General features: G+C 46.6%; 1 protein-coding gene across 8 annotated transcripts in view; it reads right to left on the reverse strand.

Moving 5' to 3' along the window:
- The window catches only part of NEDD4L (neural precursor cell expressed, developmentally down-regulated 4-like, E3 ubiquitin protein ligase), a 385,794-nt gene that overhangs the window by 12,099 nt on the left and 354,607 nt on the right, over positions 1-19,088 (reverse strand). For all 8 annotated transcript variants that reach the window (XM_011971708.1, XM_011971705.1, XM_011971704.1 and 5 more), the window contains 5 exons: positions 16,910-17,005; positions 6,798-6,871; positions 4,504-4,564; positions 2,603-2,662; positions 888-995 (listed from right to left, as the gene is read on the reverse strand). In XM_011971708.1, the coding sequence (XP_011827098.1) occupies positions 888-995; positions 2,603-2,662; positions 4,504-4,564; positions 6,798-6,871; positions 16,910-17,005 (399 nt within the window). The remainder of the gene's footprint in view (positions 1-887; positions 996-2,602; positions 2,663-4,503; positions 4,565-6,797; positions 6,872-16,909; positions 17,006-19,088) is intronic.

Genomic DNA, 19,088 nt, shown 5'->3' on the forward strand with positions numbered 1-19,088 from the left:
GGCCTCCCAAAGTGCTGGGATTACAGGCCTGAGCCACCGCACCCAGGACTCTGCTTTTTTCATCTCTATTCCTGCTGACATTTGAAATAGTAATAATATGCATTTAGAAATGTGAAAAAGGCTGGGCACGGTGGCTCACGCCTGTAATCCCAGCACTTTGAGGGGCTGAGGTAGGAGGACTGCTTAAGCCCAAGAATTTGAAACCAGCCTGGGCAACATAGTGAGACCCCATCTTAAAAAAATAAATAAATAAAAATAAAAGAAATTTGAAAAAGTTAAATGATTCCTTTTTGGGATAATCAGTCTTTTTGGGGATAACTGGTTTTTTTAAGTTTGTTTACTGCATCTCTCTTGGACTTGGACTCATCCATTCCTATTTTACTTCCCTCCTAAGCTGAACAGGATACAAACACTGGCCCTAAGATAATAAATCAAAGTTGTGTTATCTTTGGTTGAAAGATACACAGATCAAAATATTTGTTGGAATGTATTTTAAAAATTGAGAGAACGACTTCTTAACAGAAAGTGGCACTTTGCAAAGCCAACCCTGAAGCCTGTTTCTGCCCTGAGGAGCCCCCCATTTCTATTTACACTTTGGAGGACCAGTCCCTCAAATAAAAGTCACTTTCACGAGGTGGTCAAGGAAGGCCAGTGTGCTTTTGTAGTGACCAACTTCATTCAAGTCTAGCTGTCTGCTCCAGTTACAGAGGAGCTGCCACGGGGCTGCCGGCTCAGTTTGCCTCTTCCCTCCCCCAGCAGTCCAAGCTCTAACAGACCCCAAAGCCAGCATCAGTCCTGAAGTCAGACCACACGGAGGGCACCACACAGCTCGCAATCCTGCCTCAGGTGGAGGACAAGGGGCAGGGCCGGGCCCTGGAGTTCGTTACCTTCCAGAACCACTGAATGACAGGGTGGTTTGGACAGTAGCCGTTCTTGTAGATAGAATGCTGTCTCCAGTCATTCACGTCCACGTCACCGAGGCCGCACATGAGCAACTAGGAAGAAAATTTACCAGATGTAAAAGCAGGATGTGAAAGCTGCGAGATCACACACTGAGAAATGACCGCCCTCAGTGCCAGCATGTGGTCACTGTGCCGTGAAGGTAAGCTCCCAAATCATAACAGAGGAAGGCAGACACCTGTTCCAGGCTCCACCTGCCATAGCGATCACAGAGGCAGCAGTCACGAGGGTGGCTCAATTCGAACCCTGTGCAAGCCACGGCATGTTATATCGGATATAAAAATGCCACAGTCGTCCTCTCTACCCCTCTAGTCTTACGCATGGGACCCGTGGATTTTCTCACGCTCCAGCAGCATCTGCGCATGACATGGCTGCTTCTCCTCCTGAGAGGTTATTCCTCTTATCTGAAAGCATCTCCCTACCCACAAAAGAATTAGTGCTTATGACAGCAAGAACTTCTCTCCTCCGGGCTAGTCAATTCCAGTGATGACAAATCACCTCATCTGATCTGTCCAGAGGCCTAAGAACGGCAAACATATGCCAATACTGAGGCATAACTGGGTCTTCGAGTTAGCATTTAGTCTAAGGTTTGCTGTTCTTATTACTCAACTCTCCATCAGGGGAGGTTTCCTGTGGATGAATGGAAGAAATTCCTGCAAAGGTACCAGAATGAAAGGGAAACAGAACTAAGCCAGAAGCCTGGAAATACAGTTCCTAGGCCTGACTGTGCCAAAACCTTGCTGGGTAAACCCAGCTGCTCCCTGCCTCACTTTCCCACCTATAAGAGGAAAGGCTTGAGGTATATGATTTCCACAGACATATCGATCTTGAACTTTCCGTTTTGAGATAAAAGGATAGAAAGCCAGTCTACAGAAAACGCTCACTGGATGTGGATGGGGCAAACAGCCGAGTCCCTCCAACAGCTTCTCAACAGACACAGTCTTCCTCCTGTTTCTCTCGACACAACAAAGGGCGAGATATTCCTTTGGGTTTAAAATGGCTGTTGCTCATGCTCATCTATGTCACACCAAGAAGCTGAACTAAACAATCATCAAACTACCTTTTGCTACTACCTTGTTGCCTTCTGGTATTTTTCCTCACTCAACATACACCACTTCAAGTTCAACGAGACATCTGTTCTACAGGCCCAAGTAGATGCTTATGGCCACTTTGTGGCCAAGACCCCCATTTGGCTGCCACGGTGGGGGTGGATGGGGATGCAGCAGAGGACACTTGGCCAGTCTGGGAGTGTAAGCAGGTTGCTGCTGTCCAAAGGGCTACTGCAAACCTTGTTTCTACTTGTTGTGGCGATTTGCCTCGCCTGGTGCTAGGGCCATGATCCCAGCTCTGCTCAGTGGTCTCTATTCACTAGGCATGTTCCAGAACCGCCCTCTCATGGGCAAGGCAACTACAGCGGATTATTTTTGCTGTTCTTACTCCCACATTGGCAAACAAGCCCCATAAGAGACATGTAATAGAACCACATGGGCAAACAAGCCCCATAAGAGACAGGTAATAGAATTCATCTAAAGTTAACCTCTAGGACATTATGGATCCAAGAATATTAAAATATTACTTGTAAAGTAATGAGAAATACTTAAAAAAAATCCACTTTACATAAAATAATGTTTATAATACAAACCTCCAGCTCATTTTCATCAAAAATTTTAATCAAATCAATAGGAAGCAGTTCTGTGAATCCCTGAAAGAAAAAAAAAAAATCATCTTAAACACCTATTGCCTTGAAGAAAAAAAAAAACAAATTCACAGGAAACACAAACTTTTCTGGTAAGCCAGAAAAAAATGCAATCTCTCCTGACGATTCCTACGTCAGAGACAGTATCAAGTAACTATTAGTTCCAGTAAAAACAGCACAGTCACTACAAAAGTTTTGAAAAATCATAGAATCTAGAAGATTCGAGTAGTGGAGTAATTTTCGAAACCTGATGAGAATACTGGATACTGTAGGCAGGTGGATTCCAAAGGCCATTTATAACACTGCTGTGAGTCAGTGCGCCCTAAAATGCACAGGCCACAGATGTGTAAGAGACACACTTAAAAATAACGTGCTGGAGGCATGGAGAAGAAACACAGAGGGAGGCGGGTGATGGGTGCGGACTGTGCGCCCAGAAAACCACGCTCCAGTTCCCAGGGTACCACTAACTATGGCGTGATCTAGGACGAGCTCAGCTCTGCTGGGCCCTGCGCACTGCCAAAGTCGTGTTTCTGAAGGTGTGGACTGCCTGTGGGGGGGCCCAGGAATCTGCTTCCTGGGATTTCTTATCTAAAGAAAGAACGAAACCTGACATTCTGCCCCCCCATTTTAAGTTCCTAAGGCCCTGAGTTGTTTCTGAGTGCGCTGCCCGGGCTTCACTCATCCTGTGTAGGTGCCTGAGTGAAGGGAAATAATCGCCCCGAGAGCTCTGCCTCCGTGCAGAGAACACCAGTCACGCGGACGCGAGGCCGTTTCCTGTGTGATCTCTGAGGTAATGGATACTATCAGATTTAAGAAAGAATTTCACTTTTGGTCCAAGTGGAATACTGTTTAAAATGATGAATCCCTCACCCTCTGCTAGGGGCCTGGGAGCATCCCTGATATTAAAAAATTGGATCTGGGCAGTGCCTGCTTTGCTCTGTATCAGGGTAAAAGTTGTCATGAGGTGGCTGGCTATAAAATAAAAACTAAGCTTAAGAAAATGTGTTTTCCATGTATCTGTATAGAAAATAATCTGCAATGGATTACTAATATAGCCACAAAGAAAAAGGGCAGGGGATTAAAAAAAAAAATGCCCAGGGCTGGGCGCGGTGGTTCATGCCGGTAATTCCAGCACTTTGGAAGGCCGAGGTGGGTGGATCATGAGGTCAGGAGAGCAAGATCATCCTGGCCAACATGGGGAAACCCTGTCTCTACTAAAAATACAAAAATTAGCCAGGCGTGGTGGCACATGCCTGTAGTCCCAGCTACTCGGGGGCTGACGCAGGAGAACTGCTTGAAGCTGGGAGGCAGAGGCTGCAGTGAGCCAAGATCACGCCACTACACTCTCGCCTGGGTGACAGAGCGAGACTCTGTCTCAAAAAAAAAAAAAAAAAAAAAACCCAGGCAGCAGTGATCCATGGAGGGTGGCGAGGCACTGCGGGGACTGTGCTTTATCATTCAGCTCTGAGCCCTCGGGCTTCTTGGAACCTGTCACAGAAGCAAAAGACAGTCTTCTCTTGGGTACCACCTGAAACTTCAAGACAATGGTTCTAGATCAAGTTTGTAAAATGTCCTCTTTAAACAGGACAAATATGAAAATAAGAAGTCAAGCAGGAGAACCCGTGAAAAGGAAAAAGAGGTAGTGGCACGGCAGCTGAACACTCTCGTGCTGCAGACTGGCCAGCGATGTGAGCTGTGCGATCCCAGCCTTCCCGCGGGGTCCCCAGCCTCGCCCCTGGCTCTCAGTGCATGATCAGCTCCACCACACCAGCCAAAGGAGAAGCGCGATCCCCGCGCGACCCAGGACCAGAGGCACACGGCAGAGAACCCTGGCCAGCAAGGCTTACCTCCAAGAAGGCGTTCATCTGCTTCTGGACCCTGTTCACAAATCTCCACTGGATGACTAAGCTGTAGGAGAAAAGAGGACAATATTGAACCACCTCTGTCATCACTAGCGCTCACTGCTTTCTTCACAACAGGGAGTGCTTCTCCTCCATCCGTGACAGCAGAGCAGAGGGGAGGGTCTCCTCTGCGCCCCCACTGTTCAGTTTATTCATGGCTTCTTTCAAGACTCCCTGGAACACCTGTGAAAAACCTAAAATCTCACTGGAGATTTCAAAAGAATAATTAGCTTCCCCCACATCAACGTTTGGCTGACCTAAACTGCTTTAAATGCTTAACTGCTTTAAAATGCTTTAAATGCTTCAACTGCTTTAAAATGTGACAATATAGAGAAAAGGGGAAAGTTCATGGGGTATGAACACACAGGTATATGTGTATAAGATGCACACACCCATATATGTATAAGTATAAGATGCACACACCACATATATGTAAATGTATTTGTAAAGAGTACTCAGGACAATGCATTTAGTTATCTAATATTTCATTCTCGTATCCAATGTGCTAATATTCAACAGTAACATACAAGCTTTATCAGCAAAATGATTTGCACTCATAATTTAATGCCAAAATTTAGAAGATGAATGGTAAGACCTCCTTATGCAACTGAAGTTCACCAAAACCAAGTTCCCTGTGACAGTGTTCAATGCACAGCATAACTGATCACAAGGCAAATCTACTCTGGGTGTCATCTGAGGCATTCCATCATTCTGAAGGGCTCTCACCTTTGGAGTGGTACCACTGTAACCATGGTAACGGCCCTGAGGACCAGCCTGCAGCACAACCATTGTGCAGCCGCTCAGGCGGCACCTCCTGGGCTACAATGATCAGCTCAACAGCATTCTTCTGGCACCAGGGGAGCAGAGGTATCAGGGAGCAGCTGGTGATTTCGATTACACTTTTAAAAGTAAAGCTAGCTGGAACCCTGCCTGGCCCTGACTCCCACTACGTTTGAACCCTAAAAGAACCGCAAAGAATGGTGCAAGACACATACCACACATGTCAGAGTCCTCAGACTTGAGACCTGGGTCACCCTGGGCTAGAATATTTTTTAAATCCCACACAGTCTGTACTTTCTGAAGGAAGACAATGGTGTCTGCCAGGGTGTCATCAGTTAAGATTGTTCAAATTCAGAACAAGCGTGCCAATTAATGTGGCCAGGTAAGAACTGATGTATCTTATTTCCAGCCTATGTATTCAGCATAACTTGAATTTTCCACTCTCACTTTCAACTTGAGAGTGGAAAAAAGTCTGCCATGTAAGTTCCAGTCCTTGCCGGGATCTCTGACTAGAGACTCTAACTGGCTCCGTTTCTTCCTAATTAGGAAGGACAGTAGGTTTTTCTTTGCAGATCACACTGAAAGGTGCTAAGACCCACAGTCAATTCAAGAGCTGTCTGAATTCAAGACCTCTGACCAATTCCAAATGAGAAGAAAGGAGGGAGCCCAGCCTGTTGAAATGAAGCACTGAATGCAAACAAGGAACTCAGGCCACTGCGGCGACCCACAAGGGAGCCACAAACTGCACAATGCAGTGCTCACCTCACCCCTGCACAAGGGGATCTCCTTGGAAGATCCCAGAGTTATGCATTTGAAGCACACATATACACTAAAAAAGAAAATGTAATGTGCCCAACAGAGCAAAAACTTCTGCCTGGTACAAATGTCTTAGAATCACTTAAGAGCTAGACTTCCAAAAGGACTCAACGTTTTGTTCCACTCTGAGACTGAGATTGAATTAAGAATATTACAAATACCAGAAACAATTCCGTAGGGTTGCACATGCTGAATTCTTCCTATCCATTTTAATTATTTCTATACATATCTGTTATGGAAAAGAAGTTGGGAGAGAGACAAAGTATTTTTTCTTCGCTGGTTCCTAATTTTGCTCCGCTGGTCACTGACACCGTGGCCCTCTGTTGCAATTCTAAATCTTAGTTGATATCCACATATTCCAAAAGAGTATCTGCCATATTACTCAATAATATAGACCTTTTCTCCCTCCTCTGCTCCTTTATAGGCAGCTCAATGGAGTCATGATACAAGATAGACTTTCCCTCCCATCCCATATTCAACTTCCCATGAGCCCAAGCCAAAAAAGAACTCATATTGTTGAAAACTGACCAATAAACTCATGCCCATAATAAATGCATGAGCTGTTTCAGCAAGGGACAGTGACCAAACATGCTGTTCAATTTATTTAAAAAAAAAAAAAAGGCAGTAAATATGTGTATACGTACTCGATATATTCCCTTTTGTTTTCATTTGTGACCATTATTTCTGACCCATTGGGCTTCAAATCCACTTGATATGTCTGTAATTACAAAGATAAAACAACAATTACTTATCACGAAGTTATCTTGCATATTATTATTGAGTAACAATGTCTTACTACAAAAAGAAGACAACATGTATTCAGAAATATTTCCCAGCAAATGGGCTCTGTGCACAAGAGAATGTCCAATGAGGCTTTCAAATTGCTAGGATGTTACACAGTTAAAGATGCTATCATTAAAGGCGAATTGTTTTATGGTTACTTATGACTTTTAATTATTCTTCATGTATTAGCAATAATGAAGAGCAACATTTTTTCATCTGCTATTCATTTATCAGGAAATTAATTATGTTTAATAGAGAAAAGAACAGGGTACACCCATCAAGACTCCAGAAATCCAAATTCTAATGCATTCTGTTTCTGAACATTTTCTAGTTATAAAAAAGGATGCATGGTATTTCTTTCAAAAATGCAAACAGAAACTTAAAGACAAGAAAGAAGCTTAAGGATCCAGGCTGAAGAGACAGATTTATCTGGTTTTTGAAGACATTTATTTGCACAGGACGCCTTCTCCTTGCTCATCTGCCCCGAAGCTTCCTCCCTTAGTGCCACCCACCATCATGAATAAAGCAGCTGCAATCAGGGCAGCCCTTTCTCCTATGCTCTGACCCAGATCTAGCTTACCATCATGCCCTATATAGCAGTAACCAGTGTGAGGGAAGAGAGAAAGGCCTATTATTTTAAAATAAATTTTTTTTTCTCATTGTAGAAATTTTGGGGAAAAAAAGGTGGAAAAATATACCACCTACATCTTTCCTACTAAAAGAAAGCCATGCCACTATTTTGGTGGGATTCCCTGTAAGTCTCTTTTCCTCTGCCTGCAGAGTAAACCAAGCAGGGGGAGAGGGTTTTCCAGAGTAAGTGTTAGGGTGGTACCCAGGAGGGATGGAGGTTCCACGTTGTGATAAATGCTGTGCTCTGGCAGAGGCCGCCTCCAGGGGTTCCTTGGTCCTGCCACCTGCACCCAGGAGATCCTGAGCCCCTCCGACCCGAGCACTCGCACCTGTGTCTCTCGTGCGGCTTCTCCATGCACTGGCTCTTGTTCCCATTCACGCTGAGATGGTTTTTCAACGTAAAACACATTCATCATCCATCCAGTCCCTCTACATTCTCTTTTTCTCTTTATTCAGGAAGGAATCTCATTTTTCCACTACACTTTCCATTTCTGCAAAGTCAGCTGAAGTCTTCACTGTGCCCAATGTGAATTTTAATCCTGTTGCTGCGTTTCCGGTTTTGCTGACGTCCCTCATTTCTCCATTTCCCTTTCCAGCTGCCATCCTCCCAGTGCATTCCATGTTCTCCCAGGGGTCATCTGCTCCTGCCCCGTACAAGCCGTGTCGGGGATGGAGGATGCCAAACGGTTTCCACTCTGGGGTAGGGTGGGGATGTTTCCACAGTGAAACACCGCAGTTCGTGGCTGTTCTCAGAGGTGCGCGGACAGTGCTCATTCATACCTTTTGTTCTACGTGTTAATAACCCAGGTTGGCTTTTCTTTTTTTCCCCATTTATTCCTCCCCAGAAAGCCTTGTTGTTCCTTAACAGTTTTCTTATCAGATGTACACCAATGACAAGTTAATAAATCCCAGCCCAGGCGTTGCTACTGAGAAGGCTTTTGGTACAGCTTGGCTACACTCAAGCCGAATCTTTCTCCCACCCTTTCCCCCTGCGCAGGGAAAGGGAAGGAGGTGAAGTACATAAGCATCCACGATCCCTGTAATACACTCCTTCCAGCACTCATCCGGCCCTCTTTCTTTGATCATAGAGCCTTCCTTGGTGTTGCCTGAAAGCTGTGATTTCCAGAGAGCTACTGAATGAATGGGTCAGCCACAGACAAAGTGGGGAGGGGAGGGCTAAGGAGGAAAACACTCTGCTTCCTCCAAAAGCAGCACCCAAAGAGAAAATAAGCCAGTGTCGCCGAATGCAGGGAATCGGTTCTCACTTTCACTGTGGGAGGGAGTCTAATTGGTTCAATCTTTTTCTGAAGATATTATAATTTGGCAATAGGCATCCCAATTTAAAAACTACATATCCCTTCTCACAGATATGTGTGTGTGTATATATATATATATATGAGTATTCCACGGTTATACATAATTATATGTTTACATAGAAAATACTGAAATAGCCTAAACGTCTACCAACAGGGCATGGATAAAAATAAACGGCACGTCTACAAAATAAAATTCAGCAGTTATTAGAATGCTATAGACTGATACTTAGTGACATGAAAAGGTATGTGTGATATATTAACTTGAAAATGGTTTTCTGTTCCTGTGTAGTTTGCTGAGAATGATGGTTTCCAGCTTCACTCATAAGTGGGAGTTGAACGATGAGAACTCATGGATACAGGAAGGGGAACATCACACACCGGGGCCTGTCACGGGGTAGAGGGCTAGGGGAGGGATAGCATTAAGAGTTGTCTCAAAAAAAAGAGAAATACCTAATGCAGATGATGGGTTGATGGGTGCAGCAAACCACTATGGCATGTGTATACCTATGTAACAAACCTGCACATTGTGCACATGTATCCCAGAACTTAAAGTATAATAATAAAAAATTTAGGAGACTGAGGTAGGCAGATCACGACGTCAGGAGTTCAAGACCAGCCTGGCCAACATGGTGAAAACCCATCTTTACTAAAATACAAAAATTAGCTGGGAGTGATGGCTCACACCTGTAATCCCAGCTGCTCAGGAGGCTCGGGCAGGAGAATCGCTTGAACCCGGGGGGCAGAGGTTGCAGTGAGCTGAGATCACGCCATTGCACTCCAGCCTGGGCAACAGAGCGAGACTCCGTTTCAAAATAATTAATTAATTAATAATAAAGAAAATGGTATGCAGAGTAGAATTTCACTTCTGTAAAAAAATCTGTGTTTGTGCTTACAAAGAATAATTCAGGAAAATGTAAATAAAAGTTTTAATCCTGAGTTTTCTTGAGATACTGGGAATAAGTGACATTTATTTATTTTACATATTTTTATTATACTGGCTTTATTTTTTTATTTATTTTATTTTATTTTATTTTTTTGAGACGGAGTCTCACTCTGTCACCCAGGCTGGACTGCAGTGGCCAGATCTCGGCTCACTGCAAGCTCCGCCTCCCGGGTTCATGCCATTCTCCTGCCTCAGCCTCCTGAGTAGCTGGGACTACAGGCGCCCGCCACCGCGCCCGGCTAATTTTTTTGTATTTTTAGTAGAGACGGGGTTTCACCGTGGTCTCGATCTCCTGCCCTTGTGATCCGCCCGCCTCGGCCTCCCAAAGTGCTGGGGTTACAGGCGTGAGCCACCGCGCCCGGCCTATACTGGCTTTATTTTTAAGGTTAATATTTTATAATCAGATAAACTAGTAATTTTTGAAAGAAACGAAAAAATGGGCCCATACTACCCATGCTAAATGAGGTCACAGCAGTAAATCATCCTGTGGGCAGGCGTCAAGTCTCACGGTTGATTCTGACCCTGGGTTTCTCTGTGGGAGAGTGAGGGGAGGGCCCAAGGAGGGCCACAGGACGAAGGGTTTATAATTCTGCTCTCTAAGCTACTAAGTTAGGGGGCAAGTCCCCAGATTTTGGTTCCTCCCGGCTTGACCCCTCAGTGGTACAGAAATGCATCCTTCTAGGGTTTGTTGCAGGTGACACTTTCATGAGTTACAGGCGACACTTTCATTAGAAGCAATGACCACTCTTCAAATTCCACTTTTGAGACCGGCTGTCACGGGCTGATCGTGAGACCGTCTCCTGCAGTGCAGGTATATTGTCCAGCCCGCTACACTGCCTCACTGCCACTGGCCGGTGCCCCCAAGCCCTTGCTGGTTGGGCACGAGGCTCCATGGGAGTTGGAGAAGCGGGGACCACGCCAAGGCTGTCTGATTCTAACGCTCGCCTCCGGGCACACAGATTCCCCGCGGGCCTCCATTCCTGCCTGACCTTCACTCTAACTACAGCCTGTGTTCTCCTTTCCCCCAAATCTGCCCCTTCTTAATGTCAGCTATTGCCACCACAGGAGGGGAGGGACTGTATGTCATCAGCACCGAATGCCAGGTGGCACCGTGACAGTGTCAGCCGTAAGCAGGAGAAGGCGGGGCAGCGTCACACAGGGGCTGCTTTCCGCCCTGCACATCTCCTACAGGTGCTGCGGCAGCACCCTGGCCGCATCATGAGGGTGGACAGCATCCTGGAGGAGGCAGAGACCCAGCAAGGTGACCAAGGAGAAACACCAAACTGCAGAAGGAGTTGATGTTGGCACCCAGGGGACCCACTCCCTGGCAAGCAGTCTGCAGAGCCTCCTCTGTGGGGTGGATTCTTGTCACCTTCAGCCACGAAACGCACACCCCGCCCTCCCAGGGCTTTCTGGGCCATCACCCTCCTGTGCCTGGGCTCCTGGAGGACCCCACACAAAGAACACAGTGCCCAGCCACAGCAGGCGCTCAGCAAGGGCTCACGGGAAAACACTGCAGTAGAAAAATTCCTCTTTAAGTCTACTGGCCCCAGCATAAACTTGGCTCTCTTCCTCACAGAGATCAGAGGAACCTCTGGGGGACTCCCCGCCTTCGCCAGTTAACAACCCGATTCCCATACATCTCCCTGACTCTCCATAGATGCTTTGTGCTGCCTGGGAAGCTGCTGAGAAACAGCTTGGATCACATCGAATATGCTGAACTCGGCGGAACAAGGCTTGTCTGCTTGTCAGACTCCATTCTTGGAAACCGAGCACTGCTGGGCAAACTCCCATCAATGGGTGCTCACAAATCCTGCAGGGCATGGCCTCAGGGGCAGCCAGTGCCCTGCACCCCCATCACTCCACCAACTAGGCCTTCCTCATCCTCTCCAGCCTCTCCAGCGGACATCAGCGCAACTACCAACAGCAGGGAGGCAGTGAGTCCACACCAGCCTTCCGACTTCCCGTCTCCCCAGGTGTCATCCCTCTGTGTCCCTGACTGGCCTGGAGGGGCCGGGGCCTCAGCCCTCCCGGGAGCCACCTCCAGCTCTGGGCTCTTGGTCTGGCTCCTTCTGACTTCAACCAGGACATGCTCTGCCCTATCCCTCATATTGACCATTTCTGCCTTGTCACTCACTGCCTCCCGCCAAGTGTTTCTCCACGTTTTAATTCATTATTGCCCCCTAAAGAGCCTTTTTAGATTCTTTCTGCCAATGGCCCATCTCTCTCCATGAAATCTTAACAGGGAGATCCACAGTACACCTGTGGTATGTGCTGTGGCTTTTGGGAGGGCCACAAACCACTTTAATGTCTGAGATGATCTCCTCCAAGAATCCATTTTTGTCCCCTTGGGGTGATCATTCGTATGGAGACTGGCTCAACCTGATCCAGGCCTGATCCTAAAGAACCTTCCTATATGGCTGCTGCCCATGCTTTCCCTCCAACTACTGCACAGCCTCTCGAAACTTCTGGTATCTCTTCAAAACAACCAAATCAGGCCAGGCATGGTGGCTCACACCTATAAGCCCAGCACTTCGGGAGGCTGAGGTTGGCAGATCACTTGAGGCCAGGAGTTCGAGACCAGCCTGGCCAATATGGAGAAGTCCTGTCTCCACTAAAAATACAAAAATTAGCTGGGCATGGTGGCTCACGCCTGTAATCCCAACACTTGGAGAGGCCAAGGCAGGTGGATCACCTGAGATGAGAAGTTTGAGACCAGTCTGGCCAACATGGTGAAACCCTGTCTACTAAAAATACAAAAATTTGCCGGGCATGATGGCGTGCACCTGTAGTCTCAGCTACTCAGGAGGCATGAGAATTGCTTGAAGCTGGGAGGCAGAGGTTGCAGTGAGCCGATATCCTGCCATTGCACTCCAGCCTGGGTGACAGAGCGAGACTGTCTCAAAAAACAAACCCATAACCAAATCAGACGATGTTCTGCTGAACTTGCAATCAAGAATTTTCACTTGTTACAGCCCTAAAAGGGTCCCTCCTCCTGGTGGGGGCGGGTATGTGTGCATAGCAGTGAATGGGGGTATGGTTTATTCTTCCTGCTTGGCACAGGATCATAGTTCAAATACTGACATTTCTTTAGTGGAAATTTTCATATTAGGCCCTAGAAACCAGCAGTTCCAGATTCTTACCAATCAGAAAGAAAACAAGTTGCAAAATAATGGCAACAGCTGCAGCTTCATTACATGAAGGAACAGCTACCAAACTTCATGGTCTGATATTTCTAACTGTGAAATTAAAAAAAAAAAGCTTGAAACACCGTGGAAGGCTGACTGCATGTCTGTTTCAACCCATAGCAACTGCACTCGCTTTGCCCCACTGCGGAAGCGACTTGACTGATTGACATTGGGGAGGAATGGGCTTCCTTCTGGGTCAGAGTCAACAGTTTTGCAGAGGGCCAAAGAAGCGAGAGGCTTGTCTGGGCATCGTGCTAATGCCTAGATTTCCACATCAACAACTATGAGTACCCACCATGCACCAGGCAATGTGCTGGTGGGAAGTACATGACAGTGAGTGAGCACAGGGCAGGGATGCGGCTGCCATCACTGGGAGGAAGCTGCGCAGGAGAGACAGGCGCTAAACACACTGATTCACAGTGAGTCTGGAGGAGGAGCGGGGAGAGCCAGGTCATGCAGGACCTTGTGGGACAAAGTAAGGTTGGGGTCTTTAGCTCAAGGGCAGGGGAAACCCCTGAAGGTTTCTGGCATAGGAAGGACACGCTCATTTTTATATTCCAAAAAGACCACTCTGCCATTATAGGGAGCCAAACTGGACGTAGAGACCAGTCGGGGGTCTAGTGGGGAAGATGGGAGCTTGGACTTGGGTGTGAGTTAGAGAAGAGATCGGGAGAATGCATAGAAGTGAGAAAAGTTTCACAGGTGTGTGAGCAAGGCTCGCTGATGGACTGGATACGGGAGATGAGATCCAATCGCAGCTGCTTAACTCGCTCTAAATTCCTTCCCAGAGTGCAAAATAAATACACGAATTCCCTGTTAAAAGGACAGCTCTCTTAAAAAGGCAAGGCAGTAATTTAACAAACTGGACACCTAATTCTTATCTTACTCATCTCGTGGGTCTATTTTGATTAGTGCATTACTCTACTTGATCGTACCCCAAAGTCAGAAGAATTCACAACACTAAACGAGGAGGTCTGAGAACTGTTTTTAATGAAGATCTAGCCTGAACGATCATCCGAAGTTTCATTAGAGACCTGCTTAAAAACTCCAACACCCTGTGTTTGATTTCCATTTATGAGGTGGAAACAATTACACTTCAATGTAATTAGGAAGGTTTCCCAGATCATTTGCTTCTGACTGTGGCATTGTGAATCATTTTCTGAATTGGGTTAATTTGGTCATATGGTTTCCTATGAGTGGATCCACAAAAAGACTTTTTAAATGCATTTAACACACAAGACTGATTTTAAATCTTCCTTAGTTCTTTACTTCCACTCCTTCCTTCATACGTTAAAAATGAAAGGAAGATACTTCCAGGGTGACTAACCATGTCTAATTGTTTGAAAATTGGCAGTTTCAGACCCTTCAATAGGTCCGGCTTTTTAAAAAAGGCCACTATGACTCAACTGATTTTGTTTTCTCACACTTAGGATTTCTATCACTTAGAACCTTATTCACATTTTCAATAAGCCAGATTAGCACTCCTCATTCGTTTGCTCAATAAGCACTTAGTAGGCATCAACTACATGCTGAGCACTGGAGAGACCCAGAAGACCTCAGGGGGCGTACAGCACACAGTACGTCAGTCAATACCTCGAGGACAGCAGGGAAAGAGGTGATGGGAGAGAGACGAGAGTGCATCGGTACAGAGTCGGCACTGTCGAGGCAGCAATGTGGCACTGAGGCATCTCTGGGGACACTGTTGAAGGCACACTGTTTGCTGACAGGTTGACAGAAAGGAGTCAGAGGGTAATGCCAGAGGGGGGCAGGTCTGGATCATGCTAACAAGTTTTCGTTCTATGCTGAAGGTCACAAGATGGCCAAGTAGAAGAAGGACATTTTCAGGGCTGCATTTCAGAAATATTCCATAAGGGGCTCACACCTGGAGTGGGGGCATTGGAGAATAGGGTAGAGAGCAGCAAAGCAGGAAAGGGAGTGGCTGACAGGAGGCTGTGAGAACAGCAGTCAATAAGTGATCGGGGGATGGGCCGGGGAGAGCACAGACAGGGACGTGTCAAGGACGGGCAGTCACGGGGCACAGCAAACCTGGGCACAGGGAGATGCCATGAGGAGAGAGGGAGATTCTGAGGGGACGCCCAAGGGTCAGGTGGGAGGCGACAGTGGTGGCACTGATGAGACCATAACCGACGTGGGGGCTGGGGAGGAAAAAGTGGCTTTAGCACTGGGACCTGTGAGCCTCTCAGGAGAAGCAGATGAGGAGGCTGTTAGTCCAGGGAATTCTGGAGGCTGGAAGGCAGATGTGGGCCTGAGATAAGAGGCTGGTGGTGAACGGAGATGGAAGCAGCTGGAGCCAAGGGCAGGATGAGGACATCCAGATGGCAAGGGTAAGACAAAAAAACAGCGGGTGCAGGACAGCTGGCAGGGTGACACCTGCATCCACAGGGCCAGCAGAGGACCATGCACTTCCAGGGGACTACAGACCAGCGGGGAGGGGTGAGAGCCCCGAGTGAAAGGCACTGTGCCTTGCAGGCGTCTCTGGGGGGAGTGAGCCATTCATGTCAAAGGCAGCAGAGGAAGGAGGCAGACAGGGCTGGAGATACCCAGTGTTCTTGGTCCTGGGGAGGCTGCTGGAGACCCAGAGGGGCAGCAGCTGAAAAGACCCCTCCCTGCTCCATCACAAGGTCCCCGTGCAGGAGAACAGTGTCCGTCTGTCTGTAAGGATTCTTAGGCATAAAGCACAACACGGCGGGTGGAAGGGGAGGCGGGACAAAAGGAGATTTTTAAGGGACTTGATCATTTACATTAAGCCACAAGGTCTCTTGCCTCTGGTGTCTGAAGTCCTTCTCTGAGCCTCGCCCAGCCACTGAGGGGCACTATGGACTCCCCAAGTTCCACCCATGCCAGGACTCACACTAGAGACTGAAGTTTCCTGGCTCAAACACAGGACATGGGAATAACAAGTGATTGTGATATTCATGTGATTATTTTCTTATCCAACAATTTTTACCCTCAGTCATTAAATCCTTTATATCTAGTGGCATCAGCTACTTTTCTCAAAGATTCTCTAGCAATCTTTGACATCTAGCAATAAAGAACACGTCTATTTCATTTTTCAGAGGGCAACCATCACAATTAGTTCTATGGTCTAATTAATTTCATAGCCATGGAGATTTAGTCTGAGAGATGGGAAATACCTCGGGGCTTTTGTGGAAGGACAGGTACCAGGGTCGGAGAATATCCTGAGAACACCTCCCAAGCTGCACCATTATTACTGAGTGGCAGACGAAGCAAAGGCTTCAGATTTGAGACAGATACATCGTATAGATCCTTAGGATGATGAGAATTCCAAGCAGGCAACTTTATCTTTGAAATCCACTTTAAGTGGCCCATCCAAATCCCTGCTGACCAGTCTGAAATTGACTTTGAGGATTAATCCAGCCTGAGTAACAGCGTGGGGGCAAAGCAGATGGAATGGTAGAAAAACCTGAGCATGCCATGCTGAGCCCCACAAGACAAATGTCGCCGTGACAACAGAACCATAAAACAGAGAGAAAAACCAATGGCCCTTCCAACATCATCCACTCCTGGTCATGTATTTACATTGCTAAGTCAACAATCGCACTATTTTTTTAAGTACCTAAATTCTAAAACCGAGGTACAAATGAAACATTCACATTTGCTTTGGATTAGAAGAGGTGCCGGCTCAGGCCCCCAAGGCCTCTTGGAATTTCTGTAACTTTGCTGGAAGAGAGAAATGGTTGTAATTGGAGTGTGGCTTCCTGGCATGACAAGAAGCTGCTGCTGCAATGAGATGAAAATCAACACCTGCAGCTCCTGCTGGTTGTTTCCGATTGTCCAGCAAAGTTGTGTTACAACCTGTCAAGAAGAAAGTGCCTCTTGAAAGCTAAAGAGTTCCCAGGGTTATCCACACGTACCTGTCCAAAGTTTTCTTCATCTATGCAGAACATGAGGTCCAGCTCAGTAGGGTCATTCTCCAGGATCCATTTCAAAGAATTGTAATATTCACTATCCTACAGAATGACACAGGAGTGAAAATTCAGCATTTTTTTCCCCGAAATACAAACTTCTTTGACTTCTTTAAATAATTACATTCTAATGTAATTCTGTGCAGGACGCTCAAGAAATACGTCACTAATGCAATGTTTCCTGCTCCACCTAAACCAAACCTTCCTCTTTAATTTGAAATATAAACAAACAAACTGCTTTAGTTGTAATGGGCTTGCAGTTAAACCCTGTCCTTGGTGATGCACAGTGGAAGGTATCTACTCTGGATGATGCATGGAGCTGCTGTACTGGTCTACAAAATTTAACACACAGACATCAGTGTACTTTCTTTTTTCCTTTCTTTTTTTTTTTTTTGAGATGGAGTTTCGCTCTTGTCACCCAGGCTGGAGTGCAATGGCGTGACCTTGGCTCACTGCAACCTTTGCCTCCTGGGTTCCAGTGATTCTCTCGCCTTAGCCTCCTGAGTAGCTAGGATTACAGGCGTGTGCCACCACACCTGGTTAATTTTTGTATTTTTAGTAGAGATGGGGGTTTGGCCACGTTGGCCAGGCTGGTCAATATACTTTCTATCATTTTAGAGTGAAAATACCATGGCTGTAATTCCAGCACTTTGGGAGGCCAAGGTGGGAGGATCACTTGAGTCCAGGAGTTAAAGAGACCAGTCTGGGCAACATAGTGAGACCTTGTCTTTATAAAAAATAAATAAAGTTTTAAAAAAGAGTGGAAATATCTGAGGAAAATAGGAAGGATAAAGAATGTTCTAGGCTGGGCTTGGTGGCTCATGCCTATAATCCTGTAATCCTTGGCTTTGGGAGGCTGAGGCAGGAGGAGGGCTTGAGGCTTGGAGTTCAAGACCAGCCTAAGCAACATAGCAAGACGCCATGTCTACAAAAAAATAAAAAATTAGCTAGGGATGGTGGTGTGTGCCTGTGGTCCTAGCTACTTGGGAGGCTGAGACAGGAGGATTGCTTGTGCCAGGAGATGGAGGCTGCAATGAACTATGGTTGTGCCACTGCACTCCAGCCTGGCAAACAGAATAAGATTCTATCTCCAAAAAAATAAATAAGTAAAATAATGTTCCAACTAAGAAACACCAATAGTTTTAAGTTATCCCCTTTCCTGCGCTTTGATCACTCTCCAGGTTAATGTCAGCAAAAAGGGTGGCCGCTCTGGTTTCAGAATCCAGAGGAGCAGTCACAGGCCTAAGCGCCTGTCCCTGGTCCCTCCACGGTCTCTCCTGCTGGGGACACGACGGGCTGTGAAGAGGGTAAAAATAATACATGCACTGTATTTTAGGCACTAACTGTCAGCATGTGGTATAAAGTTAGACATTAAGAGAAATTGCTATGCTCTTTATGATGTATGATGTATGCTATGCTCTTCATCACTGTATGATGAAGCAGCAGAAAGCACAAATACAAGGTGAAAGTGGAGACTGGAATCACAGGTGTGCACCCAACCCACCATGACTGGCAAACCAGCAGCGGGTTCAAGGGCACTGCTGGCCTCTTCCTCTCCTTTCATATGAGGAGGAACAGAAACACTGAGTCAGCACTGGCCAGGGCCGAGGACACAGCTCATCTACCCAACCGTGCCCAAGATATAGTTGGTATCACAGTCAGGTGACGTCATGCAGGGGCTTTTTAACTCAAGTGAGCAAACACGAATGAGCGGCAAATGCCCCAAATGGACATCACGCTTCCCAGTGGCCCGTGTGTGTGCTGGTGTGTGGGCAAACACCCACACACTCTGGAGGTAGATGTGGGGTATAGGTACATTAAAAGAAAAAGAGAAGCGGAAGTATATTATAAGAAGAACATCAATTTTTGTTTTATAGAAAATCCTGGCCGGGCGTAGTGGCTCATGCCTGCAACCCAGCACTTTGGGAGAATGAGGCAGGAGGATCACGAGGTCAGGAGATCGAGAGCATCCTGGCCAACATGGTGAAACCTTGTCTCTACTAAAGTACAAAAAAAAAAAAAAAAATTAGCTGGGCATGGTGGCGTGTGCCTGTAATCCCAGCTACTTGAGGGGCTGAGGCAGGGGAATCGCTTGAACCCAGGAGGCAGAGGTTGCAGTGAGCCAAGA

This window comes from Mandrillus leucophaeus, unplaced genomic scaffold (assembly GCF_000951045.1).
Source record: "Mandrillus leucophaeus isolate KB7577 unplaced genomic scaffold, Mleu.le_1.0 Scaffold124, whole genome shotgun sequence".
NCBI classification, from domain to species: domain Eukaryota; kingdom Metazoa; phylum Chordata; class Mammalia; order Primates; family Cercopithecidae; genus Mandrillus; species Mandrillus leucophaeus.